Source organism: Onychomys torridus, chromosome 9 (genome assembly GCF_903995425.1).
Source record: "Onychomys torridus chromosome 9, mOncTor1.1, whole genome shotgun sequence".
Lineage (NCBI taxonomy): Eukaryota > Metazoa > Chordata > Mammalia > Rodentia > Cricetidae > Onychomys > Onychomys torridus.
Window position 1 is genome coordinate 21,005,402 of NC_050451.1, and position 16,554 is coordinate 21,021,955.

General features: G+C 42.7%; 1 protein-coding gene across 3 annotated transcripts in view; it reads right to left on the bottom strand.

The window, feature by feature from the left end:
- The window catches only part of Nek10 (NIMA related kinase 10), a 189,933-nt gene that overhangs the window by 125,029 nt on the left and 48,350 nt on the right, over window positions 1-16,554 (bottom strand). For all 3 annotated transcript variants that reach the window (XM_036198625.1, XM_036198626.1, XM_036198624.1), the window contains 7 exons: window positions 14,409-14,473; window positions 13,008-13,110; window positions 12,790-12,918; window positions 11,581-11,718; window positions 9,195-9,240; window positions 7,086-7,207; window positions 6,872-6,974 (listed from right to left, as the gene is read on the bottom strand). In XM_036198625.1, coding sequence (XP_036054518.1) covers window positions 6,872-6,974; window positions 7,086-7,207; window positions 9,195-9,240; window positions 11,581-11,718; window positions 12,790-12,918; window positions 13,008-13,110; window positions 14,409-14,473 — 706 coding nt within the window. The remainder of the gene's footprint in view (window positions 1-6,871; window positions 6,975-7,085; window positions 7,208-9,194; window positions 9,241-11,580; window positions 11,719-12,789; window positions 12,919-13,007; window positions 13,111-14,408; window positions 14,474-16,554) is intronic.

Sequence of the window (16,554 nt, forward strand, 5' to 3'; positions counted from 1 at the left end):
TCTCTCTGCTTTGCAGGCATTAGCAGGTATGGGTCATGAGTTCAGCACAGCCCTTACTGACCTGTGAGGGGCAAGGTGCACCTGATTAGAGACCTTGTGGCTTTAGCTTAGGACTGGAAAGGCATTCTCATGAATGTGTAGTCACCAAACATTTTAGCCTCATGGAACACACAGCTTTGCAATATGCTCCCTATTTAAAAACAAACAAACAAAACAACCCTTTAAAAAGATGAGAACCAATAATAGTTCAGAAGACACATAAAAACAGACATGCCTGGGTTCGTCCAACAGTCTGCTGTCTGCCACTGTTCAAAGTTGCTGGGACTTTTAGGCACCTCATTATCTCAATATACCCTGCCTCATCCTGACAGTGTTCCTTCGGCCATTCTCTCTCGCCACCTTGCATTGCTGTCCCATCCTGATGGAAGCCGGCATTCTAGCCCTCTCCACTGTGAACTGTCACCGCAAACCCATGAGGAGGGGCCCTGTCCGCCCTGCTGGCCTTGCTGGCTGCCGCATGTGTCCGTTTCTGAAGTACTTGTTGACTGAATACTGGATGTCTCCACATAGCTGTGCAGTCAGAGAGCAGAAGCCATGCTTTTGGATTACAGCCACCGCGCTCTACAGTAGCATCTGGTGAGCATGAAGCTTTGGATAAATGTCATCCAGAATCAAGTGTGGCCTTATTACTCCCACCAACAGCAGCCAGAAAGCACTTGACAAAGACATGTACATGTGCACCCTTGCAACAGGAACATGTGACCTCCTGAGCCATACCAAAAAGTCCATTCTGAAATTATTACCTGTTATTACATGAATTTTGTGTTTTTCTCTTTTTTATTTGGGTGCCAAGGAAGCAAGAAAGGTGAAAATTTCCAATAAAATATGGACATTTTAAAAGGCCAAGAAATGCAAAATGGTGGGGTTGGGCCTGGGTTCCCCAAAGCAGCTCTGCAATGCACCAGCTGAGTATGGATGCCACACAGCAGGGGGCAGCACTTAGGGCCCACTGGGCTTTGTGTGTCGCTGCGGGTCTGCTTCCCCCTGTACCTCAAAGTCCACCACAGCATGCAGGAGCCAGGCCTGCACATGCGTCATCGCATGCGTCCAGATGCTAGCTTTCAAGTAGAGACAGACTCACACACTAAAGGTAGACAGATCGCGTTAGGTTGGAGGAGCAACGCAACTGGCTCAGAGCACTGAGCGGGATGCCAGAGCTGGGAAACCAAAGAGAAGGCATCTGTAATTCCACACACAGCCATGGTGATGCTCCAAGCTCTGTTTACAAAGGACAGCAAACTCCAGCAGCAAGCTTACTGGAAACTCTTACACAGAAGAAGAACATTTGTGTTTTCCTAAATTTTTTTTCTTGGTTACATTATTTTTCAATACACTTTGCTCCATTCATCTCTGACATCATTTGACAAATCTGTGCTTCTTTTCTGGAGGTAAATAAACTTCCCATATCACAAAATAAAATATCACTACAAACAATAATGTGTAGAAGGCTGCCCCTTTGTGGAGACATGATGAATCCACACAGGAAGCTGTTGCAAGGTCTGTGGCAGCTTCCCCTGTGTGGCGACTGTCCCCTTGTGGCCACATTCTTACAGCACCTGTGTCAACAGTGATGCCAAGTGTAGCCAGCCACACTGCATCCAACTATCTAAAGTATTAGGTTTCTATATATTTAGTTCAAACTTAATGTGATAGTATTCTAACCAAACCATAGGCCCTCTTAAAGCTGAGTCTAATGTGCACATTTCAATTAACAGTGATAGATAATGATCAAATAGTGCAGAATTGTTGCATTGAAGATACTGTTAAAGAGTTATATAAAGGCTCTTAATTACTGTGTTAGCCAGAAAGTTCTCTTCCACTCACTTGTGATAAGGGTGTCACGGCAATGCCCTGGTCACACTGTCATTTGCTAGAAAAAGAACAGTGCAGGAGATTCTCCCCTGAGGGCCATCCCTCCCTGCCTCTGTGAGGCTGGTTGTCTATGCTGCCTCACTCAAGCTAAAATATCCAGACAAAGGAAAACACTTTTAGCTTAATAACTGACTCGTGGATCTCTAATAAGTATTAAATCAATAGATTGAGCAGAGCAGCAAGGCAAGAGAAGAAAAATAAAGTGAACAATTGCTCATTCTGCTAAATTCAAGTTACTTTTCTAGGGAGCCTGGCACATCCTGAAAACATCTTTTAAGTTGCAGAGTCAATATACAAAGGAGGTGTGCTGCTATTGTTTATACCTAATTAGCATAGCCAGCCCACCCACTTCCAGTTTAAAGGGAAACTGATCATGCACGTTTATCTCTTCCACTTCCAAAAGCCTTGCTGAAATATGGGCAGGGATTGTCTGTGAGGGTGAGGTGTCACAATGATACTTTGGAAGATGATGAGGAAAAACAATGGTGACCTGGCAGAGCACACATGTCTGAGAAGACCCCCTCCTACCCACACAGTGCTTTGGACACCAACAGGAAACAGATTCATTGTCCAAAGTACCACAGCCAACTAGGCACCAAGAAGCAGATTGCTGTGCTCAAGGGATTCAGTGAAAATCCAAATCAAATATGGTCCCCTGAGCTCTTCCAACCACATGCCTCCCACAATAACAACACAGGCTGTGGGACCAGGCCAGACAGCTTCTTTGGAGCAAGGCTTAGATGGACACCAACTTCAGGATCACTGAACAAATCTCCACCATGCTTTGAGTCTCCCGGTGATGGCCTTAGATAGAACACGGAGTGATTCCAACAATGGTTTTCACTCCCTTCTGTAATATCAAAGGTAGTCCTTCACCATCAGAGACATAAGGAAAGCATCCAACAGAAAGAGACCAGACTATGCACAGGGAAATAAAGATGGACCCAGGAATTCTACCTTACACTGGGAGGGAGTAAAAGCCAGATCCTGTGAGGATGGAACCAAGGACAGTATGGAACATTTGGAGATCAAAGCCACTTTTAAAGTTCAAATGCTCAATAAAATGATTTAGAAAATCTGGCGATACAACAAATAGAGATAAAGACAGATAAGCTTTAAAGTTAGAGGAATGCTGAGACAAAGCGTTCCTAGGAGTTCTAGAGAGTCTAGCCAAGAAAACAGCAACAAGAAGGGCAGTGGACAGAGCAGAATGTGTCCCAGGAAGCAGGTTTAGACTCCAGACTTGAGATCACACTTTCTTTCAGACACACTAAGTGAAAAGGCCTACTCAGTGCCAAGGATAAAAGGAACACCCTGGGATCTCTAGAGAGACGTCGTAGCTCATGGATTGGGCAACAAAAGTAAGAACGGCAGTGGGATCCGAACAGCCAGCAGGACTGTAAAAGCATGAAGAAATGCCTTCCAAGTCAGGAAGGCCAAGGCGTTCCTGGCACATGCCTGGAGCCTCAACAGCCAGGGGGCCGATGCAGGAGGAAAGAACAGGAACACATGGAAGATCTACAATAACAGCTTGTACCAGACCTAGGTGAAGTTCAATTTACGTTGCCACAGCAGCTAAAAGAGTGGAGTGTCCAGGAACAGGACATTGGAAGTTTTCCTAATAAACCCTGTGAATACCATGCTAATGAAACTCAGAATCCCGAGAAGAGATAAGGCTAGGTACACAGAAGGCTAGAAACACAAACAGAAAGAAAGGCAACTATTAACTCGGAGGAAAATTAAATGGTCTATGAGGCAGGAAAAGTAGTTAGTACTAGGTAATAACTGCAGTGACAAAGATGTAAACACTGAGTATTGGCTTCACCCTGAGCTGTGCCGACAGGATGCCAGATGGGCTGACAGGGAATAGGAAAACTAAAACCATCATGGTGAATTTTAAAAAGGAATTAAAAGTCCCCTTCTCTGCAGATGCAGAACTGGAATTTGAAAGCAGGTGAACCAAGTAACTTCATCAACATCGTGACACTGTTTTAATTTGTGAACTATTTTAATGTGTGCCATGAGATAAAGTAAAAACTAAGCTAAAAATGAATCAAACTACTGAAATAGAAATTAAATTCAGTTTATTTAAATATAGCCAAAGATGATTATAGCTAATCAAGTGAGAAAATAATATGTAGAGAGGGCTATTACTCAGAAAAAAAATCACCTGAATGAGCATGTAAGAGGAATTTAATGAGTTTTTTTTTATGACATACACACAATTCACTATGCAATTTAAGCTCACAATTATTAATAATACCCATTAATTTATAAATTGAGATAACTATGTAGAAATAGATAGCAAAAAATTCTTAAGTAATAGCAAGTCAATTTGCAAAAGCTTATGGTAAACAAAATAACGATTTATTTCAAATGGTTAAGCAAATATTTGTCTAGTATAAAGATTCACAAGTGTTTGATTTCTTGGATTTTTATTTCATAATTCATTGGCTTGAAAATATTTCAAAGTGACTTTGCATGGAAGGTTGTAGCTGAAGTTTTTCTGTGTCGGGACAAATCTCTCCCACTCACATCTCCCAAGTAAACACACAGGCTTATATTATTTTGAAACTGTGGCCATGGCAGGTTTCTTGCTAGCTAGATCTTATATCTTAAATTAGCCCATAACTATTAATCTATATGTCCCCATGTGTTCCGTGGCTTTACCTGTGTGCCATTACATGCTGCTCCCTGGAGGGCAGGCTGGCATCTCCTGACTCAACCTTCCTCTTCCCAGAATTCTCCTTGTCTGCTTATCCTGCCTATACTTCCTGCCTGACTACTGACCAATCAGCATTTTATTAAACCAGTGTACAAAAGCATTATCCCATAGCAGGTTTATCTAAAGAGTTTCTATTTTAAGTTTATTTTTTTTTTAACTAGTACAGTATGTTCTACTTTTTAAAATCTGGCCAATATATTTCAGTCCTAATTTATGAGTACACATGGGTCTGGGAAATGTCCATCTGGAATGGCTCCTGAGCGATCATTATCTTATGAAAGCAAGGGAAACACTGACTGTCCCTCCCCTCAGTCAGCACTAGGCTGTGGCCTGCTGGGGTATGGTGATAATCAGGAAAAACATTAATAACCACTAATTTTATTTTTCTTTACTTTTTGTTATGTTTTGAGATTATAATTACATCATCCCTTCCCTTTCCTCCCTCCATATACCCCTCCTGTTCTCTTTCAAATTCATGGTCTCTTTTTTCATTAAGTATTCACACACACACACACACACACACACACACACACACACACACACACACACAACATGCCCAGTCTGGGTAACATTACTTGTATCTTGTAACATTACAGAAAATTACAGCCAATCAAAATGCAGAGTTATGGAGCCCAGTCCCAACAGATACAACTACAACACAACTCCTTCACCTAAGGTCAGAGGTCATTGTAGAAGAGGGGACAGACAGGTTTGTGAAAGCCAGAGAATCAGGGGTTTTACTGTGAGACTGTGTTTCCTAAGAATGCCAGAAGCTACACCCATAAAGTCTCACCAACACGATTGAACAAAGACAACAATAATAGACATTGGAAGCAAACAGTGAAAGCCCACTCGAGGGCTCAACCCTACACTGCAGGCATCTAAGAGAGTCTCAGAGAGGAAGAAGCTGTCTTCCCAGGGAACAGTATACTAACTGGTTATCCAATACCAAATGGCCAGCCTCCTTTTGTTTAAAATGCATCCCTTTATCATCCATTTCTGTAGAACTTGCTGTGTTCTACAGTGTCTTCATACAGGGATGCATAGGTAAGCCTCCAGTTTCTAGCAATGTGTTCTCAAACATTCTTCTGCTGTAGGGATCTCAGAAAACCTGTGTAGAGACTACAAATCTGCAGGAACAGCACCTCCCCCTTGTAGCTGGTGAACCACAAATATTTCAAATGAGAAGCAAAAGAGCTCAGGGAACAAGAGAAGAAAGGTAACATGCCAATCTAAACTAAAGAGTAGTTCCCCATGGAGAGTTAGGGAAATGTAGGGGTAAAATTAAGCTACTAATGTAGGGGGAAAATTTTTAATTTTTATTGTCATTACTTTTTTCCTTATTCATTTATTTTTTGAAGACAGAGTTTCGCTACATAGGCCTGGCTTGCCTCAAATTGAAAGAAATCCCCCTGCCTCTGCCTCCCCAGTGTTGGGATTAAAGGTGTGCACCACCAAGACCTATCTTAATCAATGAAATTTGCTCTACTATTACGGCTTTTCTGCTATAGATGAAAACAACAACAACAACAACAAAACCAAGGATGTGAAAGTATACAAATGGCTGTATTTTTGTAGCCCTGTAAGTCTGTTACCTGTAAAGCAGACTGTGACAAAATGATTCAAAGCAATGTGCTCAATGTGTTAATTATCAAAGCTACTCTTCATGAGCTAGAAAGGAAAAACTCAGGAAGCACTAACTGAGGAGTTAAACAGGGAGCATGCTAAGAGCATCCTCTCAGATGAGCAAACCAGTCATTTAGAACAGCATTGCCGCTATCCAGTATTGTGTGAACACTATTCTCTCACGGATGTGGAAAGTAATTAAAATTTAACAAAAACATCTTGTCTTTGTTTTGTTCTTGCTTTTTGATAAAGGATGTCATGTGGCATATACTAGCTTCAAACCTATTATGTAACTTAAGCTTGCCTTGAACTCTAGTTCCATCTGTCTCTACCTTACAAGAACTGGATTACATCCAGCTCAAAATTTAATAAAATCCAAAAGGCCATTTCCTCTGTCACACAGGCTGCATTCCCCTTGCACAAAAGTGTCAAGTGACCAGTGCCTACTCCACTGGACAATTTAGAGAGAATGTTTCTATCCATGCCAAAAGTTCTACTGACCGTATGCCACTGCTCTGAAATAGGGTTCTATTCTCAACTAGTATTCAGAAATTCTTCAGTTAAAAAGTTTAAGACATGTATACTTACTAACTGTCACTTTGTCCTTATCTCCCAGCATAATGTTGTTTGGCGTCAGATCTCTGTGGACAATCCTCTTCTCCTTGTGTAGGTACCGAAGAGCTAAGCACAACTTGAAATGAGAATGAAAGCAAATTGATTCCCACTGTATACATAACCAACGGTACATCTCTAAGGCAGCTCGGACTTTGCTATGTAATGGGAATCTCAATGAAGGGTGTACCTGTATAAATATTCTCCACAGTCTTTCCTCAGTGAAACGCTGCTGTTTTTCCTTCAAAGAGTTAAAGTGCTCTCCAAGTGGGGCTCCTTCTATGAGCTCCATAACGATGTACAATCTGTCATCTACCCAAAGACACAAAAGGGCCACAGAAACCTAAAGTCAACGCTGGAAAGGCTTCACAAATGAGAAGCCATGGTTTCCAGAGAGCATGCAGAGAATAAGTGTTAGAATCCACTGAACCCTGGCAGAGCACAGAGCAGGCCTTTGGGCCATCACAGCCCAGCAGCAACTTCTTCTGGCTCCAGACTTTCCCCCACTTAAGTTTGCATTGGCAAGAGGAATCGTGAGGAATGGTTGGAAGGTGCCAAAGACAACAAGCCAACCGTCCGGAGTCACAGGTCCTGCCTCTCAGTACCTCAGATCAAATACAACATTCAGAAAACAGCACTGTAAACTGCATTTCTTACAGTCGCATAGACTATGTCATAGAAGCTTACCCTAGGATCACACATTCCAGCAACACAACCACCCATGACAGAAACCATTGATAGGCCTCCCTTGAGCAGGGAGACCTGGACTCTGATTCTGTTTTATGGTTTACAAAGCTTTTGTTAGCTAATGCTGTTTGGTTTGTTGTTGTTGTTGTTTTGCATACCCTCATCTAAAGCCAATTTCAACTATTACCAATAGTTCATGTGTTTGTGACATGTGTCTTTCTAACTGTTAGATGTACAAAAATACACATGTACACAACTTATCAACAAAGGGCTGACACCTCTTGTACTGCCACGTAGCTGACTTTCCCACTCTTATATCACAAAATGAATGCACACATACTACTCTTCCTGTTGGCTCTCATGGGGATGCACAACGTGGGTAAATCCTGTTATTTAATGTCTTTCTTGCAGACATTTATAGTTCCAAAGTTTCACAATGTCATGAAATATGTATTGTCTGTGCTGTGCTTAGCTACAGCTTTATTTTCATCTCCTCACATTATAGTCATCTCTATGATTTATAACCTGATACATCATATTTTACATTATTAAGTTACCTCCAATTCATTTTAGAAGCTGTCTGGTTTTTAAAGTGTTTTGTTTTGTTTTTGTAATGACTTGTATTCATCTCCTCAGTATAAATCAGAAGCTAGTTCTGATCTTTTTAATTACCGGAAATTATCCCAACATTAAGAACTAGCTGCTAAAGAGGCAGGAGTGACTCTAAGTCATCTCGAGAAGAGAAATGGGTAAAAACATAACAAATGCCCCAGCACGCAGAACGTTTTTTGTTTTCTTTTGGGACAGGGTCTCTGTGTAGCCCTGGCTGTCCTGGAATGATGTAGACCGGGCCTCAAGCTCACGCAGATCTGCCTGCCTCTGCCTCTGCCTCTGCCTCTGCCTCTGCCTCTGCCTCTGCCTCTGCCTCTGCCTTGGGAGTTCTGGGATTAAAAGTGGCGCCCCCACCTCCCAGCTTGCAAAGGTGAGTATCAGCACTGGTGAAGCAGCAGCGACTGAGCCCCTGCAGCTACAGGCAGTGTGGCTGTCAATCTTCCTTCATGCGGAAATACTTCAGGATACTTTTATGTTACAGATCGTTAAGTTTCAATATTTACTTCACTTGAGTTTGGCTCTGTCTAAGGGTTTTGACTGTGTTCTCCAGGCCATCAGCAGGAAACAAGCCACCCAGCTGGTGGGCTGTGCCAGGACTCCGACGCCACCTGGTGGCACCTACTAAAAAAGAATCTAGAAGGCGAAGCCCACTCAGTTTTATTCAGCTGGAGATGCCACCAGCTGCTACACTAGCTGCTGTGAGGTAGACAGAAAGAACCATCATTGGTTGGTTCCCTTTCTTCTTGCTCAGATCCAGTTCATTTTTTGTACAATAATTTAATTATTTTGTTTTGTTTACACCATGCCTCTCTACGGTGGGGATCAAAATACTTTTAACTATTTTCAGACCATCACTTATGAAATTATTTCACTGCCTGAGCAAGTGATGATTGTTAATAATGAAAGTGTAAAGAAAATAGCTGAATGAGTTTATCACATGACAATATAATATAAATAACCAAGATATGTTTCCTTAATTAGAAACACAAATCATACTTACTTTCCAAAAATGTTTTATAATAGCGTACAATGTTGGGATGATAAAGCTGTAAGAAAATAAATAACAAATATTTATCAGATTGTTTCAAAACACATGCTTTTTCCGTGACCACTCAGCTTTTGTAATCTGTAGTTACGTCTCAGACCATCAGGTTGTCACCTACCATTTAAGATTTTGATGACTTAAATTTTGTTTTTAAGTTAATGAAAATTTCAGTGTCCTCTCTGTCTTTGTAAATGAAGCTAGAGACCGCTGCACTTCCTAACTTAGAGTGGAGAATTTTAGAACTAAATGGTCCATTTAATATGTTCTGCCCCAATGCCAGGTCTCAGTTACACATGAAGGGAGAACCTGTCTAAAAAGTGAAAAATAATGTAAAAATGCCCACTACTAGTTATTTCTGCAACTATTGGTTTCTAGGGAAAGTGTCTAATTTTGTAAGAATTGCCATTGTGTGTATAAAAGTGTTGCACCTCTCTCTGTATACCCCTTCGAGCAGGGCCCAGCTAGCTGCTATCCATGAAACCCAGCAGCTCACATCTGTAGCAGCAGAGCAGCTGGATGTGGCTTCCCAGGCAGAGGTGACATCTCTCAGCCTTGCCTACACCCTGGAGTGGGCCTGTCCCTTGGCGCTTAGCTGTGAGTGCAAAAGGAGTCTGCAAACTCCACATGTGAGCCTTTAACCCTGGGACTGTCTCTCCCTGTCATCTTCCAATTTGGAATGTAAATGTGCCACCAGAAGAAGCATGAAACAGGGAATAACAGCAACTTGCCCACTCTCTTGGGATTGTTAGATGTGAGAAAAGTGACCCACCGCTGTGTGAGACCACCTCTCTAAGCCTGGTAGTCTGGAGCCTCTGTGACCCACCGCTGTGTGAAACCACCTCTCTAAGCCTAGTAGTCTGGAGCCTCTGTGTTACCATGGGCTCACTGTCATCTCTTAACACATAGGATCTCCCGTTCCAGCCTCTTTCCCTCATGACTTCTTCCTGTTAGGCTCAAGTGGCTTGTTTCCACAGTGAGGGACCAAGTGTACAATCTTGAGTGACCTCACAGTCTAAACAGGCATCCCCATTGGCCTCTTCTGGACACTTTTTCTTAAGAAACGCACTTAAACAAATTTGCACCCTCATCAGATCATAAGTGACTCGAGCTTTTAAACTATATGGGACCAGGCCAACAAACAGAACAATATTCTCGCCCTAGCTCATGATCCAGCTTTGGGACCTAAGCAAAACTTGGACTCAGATCAAAGTCACATTCTAAGCTTGTGCTGTACAGAACAGGAGACTCTGTGGCAGGATGAGATAGCTTCTGAAAATCTAATCTGTCAAAGCATGAAAGTCAGCAATGCTCTTAGTGATCGGTGTAACTTAGTGATGTCAAACTTCACTGAATAAGGACCATGACTGTGAGGCTCTTCATGCTCCAGCCCCGACACCAAGCAAATACGACCGAAGAGAACAGAGCAATGAGACTCAGCGTTTCCCAGGACTTACAAAAGAAAACGTACAAGTAAGGAAGACTGGAAAAGAAACCAGCATGTTCTTGGATCACAAAAAGAAATCCCACTTCTCTTCTGCTCGGTGTTCTTTTTCCCTCAACTAATTCTTCATGATCACAGCTAACTGAGCTATTATATCACACCAGCATATTGTGCTTGTGCTAATGAAAGTAACCCTGAGGATAGTGGTGTACTCCTTTAATCCCAGCACTCAGGCTGGGGAGCCAGAAGGAGGGGTCAAGGTTGCCCTTGGCTGCACAGCCAGCTTCAGAGCAGCCTAGACTGTTCAAGGCTGGTCAAGAAAAGGAAACAAAAACTATATTCTAGATTTAACAAGTCAGACTTGGGGGTGTCAGGAGTTTGGCTTTAATTGAGTGATGTTGGGGGTCTTTCTCATTGCCTGTGTAGTAGCTTGGGAACCAAGCACTGAAGTTGGAAGAGGGTTGGGGTCTTTCTCATTGCCTGTGTAGTAGCTTGGGAACCAAGCACTGAAGTTGGAAGAGGGTTGGGGTCTTTCTCATTGCCTGTGTAGTAGCTTGGGAACCAGGCACTGAGGATGAAACTCCTCCCATTCCTGTGCAGGAACTCGGTAGCTAAGCACTGAACATGAGCATGATGAAGACACGAGGGCTTCTCATCCATGGTGTGTTCAGGCTTGTAAGCTCAATTGCTTTGTATCCAAGGCCCTGCTACAAACTCCTAAAAGAGTTTCCATGGCTCAATAACAAACTTTAGGAAAAACACTGGTAAAAATACCACTGCACCACTGTCCAGCATTTCCCACTGAACCGGACTGTAAACAGCATGGATAAGAACAGCACAGGAACTCAACCTCGATGACATTAATGTCTGAGGCATCTCAGAAATAGGACAAATATTTACCTGCTCCTTAATTATTGTTAATTCAGAAACGATGTTCCTCACACTGCTGTCTCGGTCTTTCTTATCCTTTCCAAATGCTGGGTTATGTAAATTGACCTCCTTCATTGCTAAAAGATTTTGACCACTACGTTTTCTAACCTAAAATAAGGAAACAACAAAAAAAAATTAATTAAATACTCTGACGAGAACTGAGGGTTAAGATAAAGACAGATGAACTAGAACAACAAAATCACACAGTTAACCAAGCCGTAACATGAGATTCTAGGTTGGCGCTTCTCAGCCGAACGGCCCTTTCACAGGGGTCACTTTCTGATATCCTGCATATCGGATATTTACATTCTGATTCAGTAAAGTGACAGTCGCAGAACTATTAAGTAGCAATGAGGTAAAATTATGGTTGGCCCCCAAAGGGAGTGGCATTATCAAGAAGTAAGATTTTATCAGAGTAGGTGTGGCTTTGCTGACGTAGATATGGCCTAATTGGAGGAAGTGTTACTGCGAGGGTGGGGTTTGAGGTCTCCCATGCTCAAGCTACACCTAGTTCAGATTATTTCCTGTTGCCTGTGGGTCAAGATGTAAGACTCTCAGCTCTTTCTCCAGCATGATGTCTGTCTGCACACCACCAGGTCCCACCATGATGATAATGGAATAAACCTCTGAAAATGTAAGCCCCCTTCCCCCAATTAAATATTTCCTTTATAAGAGTTGCCATGGTCTTGGTGTCTCTCCACAGCAAAAATCCTAACTAAGGCAGGGTCACCACAATGTGAGGAACTGTATTAAAGGCTTACAGCATTAGGTAGATTGAGAACCACTGTTCTAGCTGCATTTACACTAAGCTAAGCTCAGATCTGTCATCTTCTGGTTGGTCCCTCATGCAGTACTCAGTAGGATTTCACTGTGCAGGAGCAGAAACATTGGTGTAAATGTATAAACTATGTCATGCACTGGGACAACCTATAATGACTATTTTTTGTGATGGATGAAGATGCCCTGTCTCAGTCAGTGAGCAGTTACTAGAGCTGAGAGCCAAGGCAATGCCCACAGCATTACCACTCACTGTTGGACAAAAACAACCATTCTAATTTTTATTTCTATTTATTCTCTAGTGTTCAGTGACAAGGACTCCAGTTAAAATGAGTATGGATGTCCAAGTGTGATTTCAAGTTTGTTTTGAAGTATGAGAACTCTTTCCCAGGACAGAATCACCTTATAAACACAACCAAAAGCGCCACTTCCAAGATGGTCCAACACAGCATAGTCGCCTATGTACTTCAGCGGTGCTTTCTTCTGATTGATGCTTTCAATATTCTCAGCAATTTGCTTCAGTTCATCTTCCTAACCAAGTCATAAAAGGGAAATGGGTTGCTGTTATTTTATCCTGACCACAGAGCAGCCTGCCCAAAGTTCTACAACTCGAGACTTACCAATAGCAAATTCAACTGTGATACCAAGTCCTCATAGGCACCAATATCACGCACATAATGCCCTATGTCAATGAAAATCTCAAACAGGTCCATGGGGAAAAGCCTACAGAAAAAAAACACACACTTAATGTGGAGCTTGGGAACAGTGAGCCACTGCTTCCCTTCTGGATGCAGCTCACTCACCAGCTAACCCTAACAACCAACCTAACTTCATTAGGTTATCAGCAGAGCACAGAAATAATGTGCTCTGTCTTATCCTGCAAAGTTACACTGTAGCTGTATTTCCCACAGAGTAAGCAAAGACAAAAAGCAATGTTCTAAAGACCCACTGAACAACATTGTGCTGTAGTGACCTGCTCTGTACTTCACTTAGAAATGGGGAGGGGTGGATCTCACATTATTTGTCTCTATGGCAATAAAAGACAATGCAGCTGAAAAAGATTATGCCATGGCCTTGTTTGTAATCTATTTGGTGGTACACACACTATGTGTATTCAAAGAGGATATTTGTTGGGTATTTACAAAGTATTTAGCACTTACATGAAGTCATTTATTACAGTTCTAAACTTAACCCCAGGATGTAAATATACTTTTAATTAATTTAATTTAAATTATATGTTTTATGAAAATAAAACACTAGTAACTGAAAAAATGGAGAGAATTATGCATTTCCAAAGTACTGGCTTCGATGGCCTCTTAAAATGTTTGAGTTCCTTAAAATGATTGGCCTTGGGCCATGAAATGAAAATTTATCTTAAATAATTTTCCTTTCTTTTCCCCTAAATTCAAATGTCACAGGAAAATAAAACAACAAATAGAGTGAACCACACCTTCTCAACAAGGATTTGATCTGACTTCCTTCATCAATAAAATTCTGGTACACAAGGTTGTGGACCTGGATTTTGTCCAAATGGTGTGCATGCCTTGTATGTTTAATGTGTCTGCTTCCTAAGGCCTGTTTTTCCATACTCAACTCACCTCTGGCCCAGTCCTGGGTCCCAGCCTCTCAAGGGCACCTAAACAAACTCTTGGTTGGTAAGGGGAAATAACGAGACTAACTTTGGAACTTCTGAATGGTCAACAACAAGTACGTATTTTGATTCAATTCATCCACGGTGTTGATACCCTTAGTTACAAGCAGAGCCTCAGCAGTTACATGGTTTGAGCGGAGTTGTGCTGACGCAGTCAGCTGTCACGTGGCCTGTGAGGTGACTGCAAAAGCTGTTAAATCGGTGGAGTCTAAGAAGTCTAGAGAGGCATGGCTTGCATGGAGCCATCCTCTTCCACAGCCCCTCGCTAAGAGTGCAAAACCAGGTTGGCCCAACCAGAGCCTCAATTTAATAACCTCCCACATCAATTCCAGCTCACACCTTTTACACCCACGTCACCTCCAGATCATACCTTTTAAAGAGTGGCCTGTTCCTTTCCATGCTGAAGAGAAACCTCAGGGCTCTGAATGCATAACACTAGGGAATCAAAGAGAGGTCACTTACAGGACAGCCCAGCAAATACAAACATTTCAGTGCAGAGTTACTGGGAGCAGACATTACAGAGGCTTCCCTGTATGTCGCTGACCTACGCTGCAGGCCAGGCCCATAAACAGGAAAAGTAGCACCAACTCTGGGGTCCCTCTCCTGTCTACAGGACTGGTGCTGTGACATGCTGCAGATGTGGCCCTGTTTACTCCACACTGGCCATTGATTCCTTTCTAGAAAGTACAAAATGAGCAGAGAGATAAGAAATAATAGTCCTCTGCCAAGGAAGACATACAAGAAAACTTCCAGGAACTCAGGGTTCACTCTCTATTCATTCGGTTTCTAACCACTAGAAACTACTGCACATAAAAACAGTGACAGGCACACTGGATTCATATATGACAGATTGGTCTCCTGGATAAAAGTCCCAACCATTCTCCAAATAGAACAATGGACAATTGATCGTTAGAAGGCTTGCAGAAAGGCCTGAGTGCTTTAACTGAGAAAATCAATTTTCTGGGGCCAGCAAGATGCCTCAGTGGGTAAAGGCATTTGCTGTCAATCCTGGAAACCTGAGTTTGATCCCCAGGCCCCACATGGTGACAAACTGTTCTCAGACATCCAATATGCTCCATGGCATGCCTGCCTGCACATATAATCACACACAAGTAAACAAATGTAGTTAAATAGTTTCATATGTAAAGAAAATGAACTTCTGATATTCTACAGGGGAGAGCGAGCAGAAGGAAGAAGAGGGGATGGGTAGGAAAGGAAGGGGTGGAGGAGAGAACACAAGGGAGGGAAGAAATGCGGGGGGTGCCCTGGCTGGTTTTGTGTCAACTTGACAAAATCTAAAATCATCTGAAAGGAGGGACGCTCAATTGAGAAAAGCCTCCATAATATCCAGCTGCAGGACATTTCCTTCATTAGTGATTGATGGCAGAGGTGTGGTGCCACTCCTGGGCTGGTGCTCCTGGGTTCTATGAGAAAGAAGGCTGAGCAAACCATGGGGAGCAAGCCTGCAAGCAGCGCCCCTCCATGGCCTCTGCATCAGCTCCTGCCTCCAGGTTCCTGGCCCATCTGAGTTCCTGCACTGACACTTTTCCTTCCCAGTTTTCTTTTGGTCATGGTCTTTCACCATAGTAATAGAAACCCTGACTAGGATGGTGGGATTGGGCGGGGACAGTAAACAGGTACACTTGTGACCCAGACCACCAGTGGAGTGATTATGGTCTTCTGGAAACCTGGGATCATTTCATAAAATTGATGATCTGAACATAGAAGGCTGCCCAGAGTCTGACAGAAAACAAAGGAGCCTGGGGAAATGGTGGAGACGAGAGCGTAGAGGACTGAACTTGTTGGAACCCTTTCTAGATGGAGTTCTAAAACCTGTCTTGGCTTAACAAAGCTTGTGCTCATGACAACTCTGACTGGCTATGCTGTCCAAGGGCAGTGTCATGTATCTGAATGCACTAGAGAAGCCCAGCTTTCCTATGTTCTCATAGTAGCTTTCCAAACCACCCCCCCTGGCTGCACACAGTAGTAGGAAGAGGCTCCGAAAATTTGGCTGTTATGCTAGATGACAACATTAAAGCCCTTTTTAGAATGACCTTCCTTTTGAACACACACATAAAAACGTGGAAAGTGTACATAATTATGTGGAAGCATATGATATCTTCATGCACATGTGCGTTGTACAATGTCTAAGCAAAGCTAAACACACCTATTCCCTCAAACACTGGCCTTCAAAGTAGCTTTGCTCCCTTTTGTAAATAAATGACTTAGAAAGAATAATAAATTGCAACTCCACAAAAGTGACCTTTGTCATTCTGGTGTCACTGAGAACACAGTCCCTAATGCTCACTCCCCAGAAAAGCACAACGATCCTATGTAAGTGTGCCTACTCTTTGCCTTTGACACTCTGTTTTAAGACACACAACCCAAGCCACTCAGCAGCCCACCTGTCCCCAAGCACCCTCTAAATTCTCCACCTCTACCCTGCTGATAACACTCCCATGGAAACCCCTGTCACCCCCTGTCCTCTTTTAAATCCCTTCTCATCCATCAAAGTC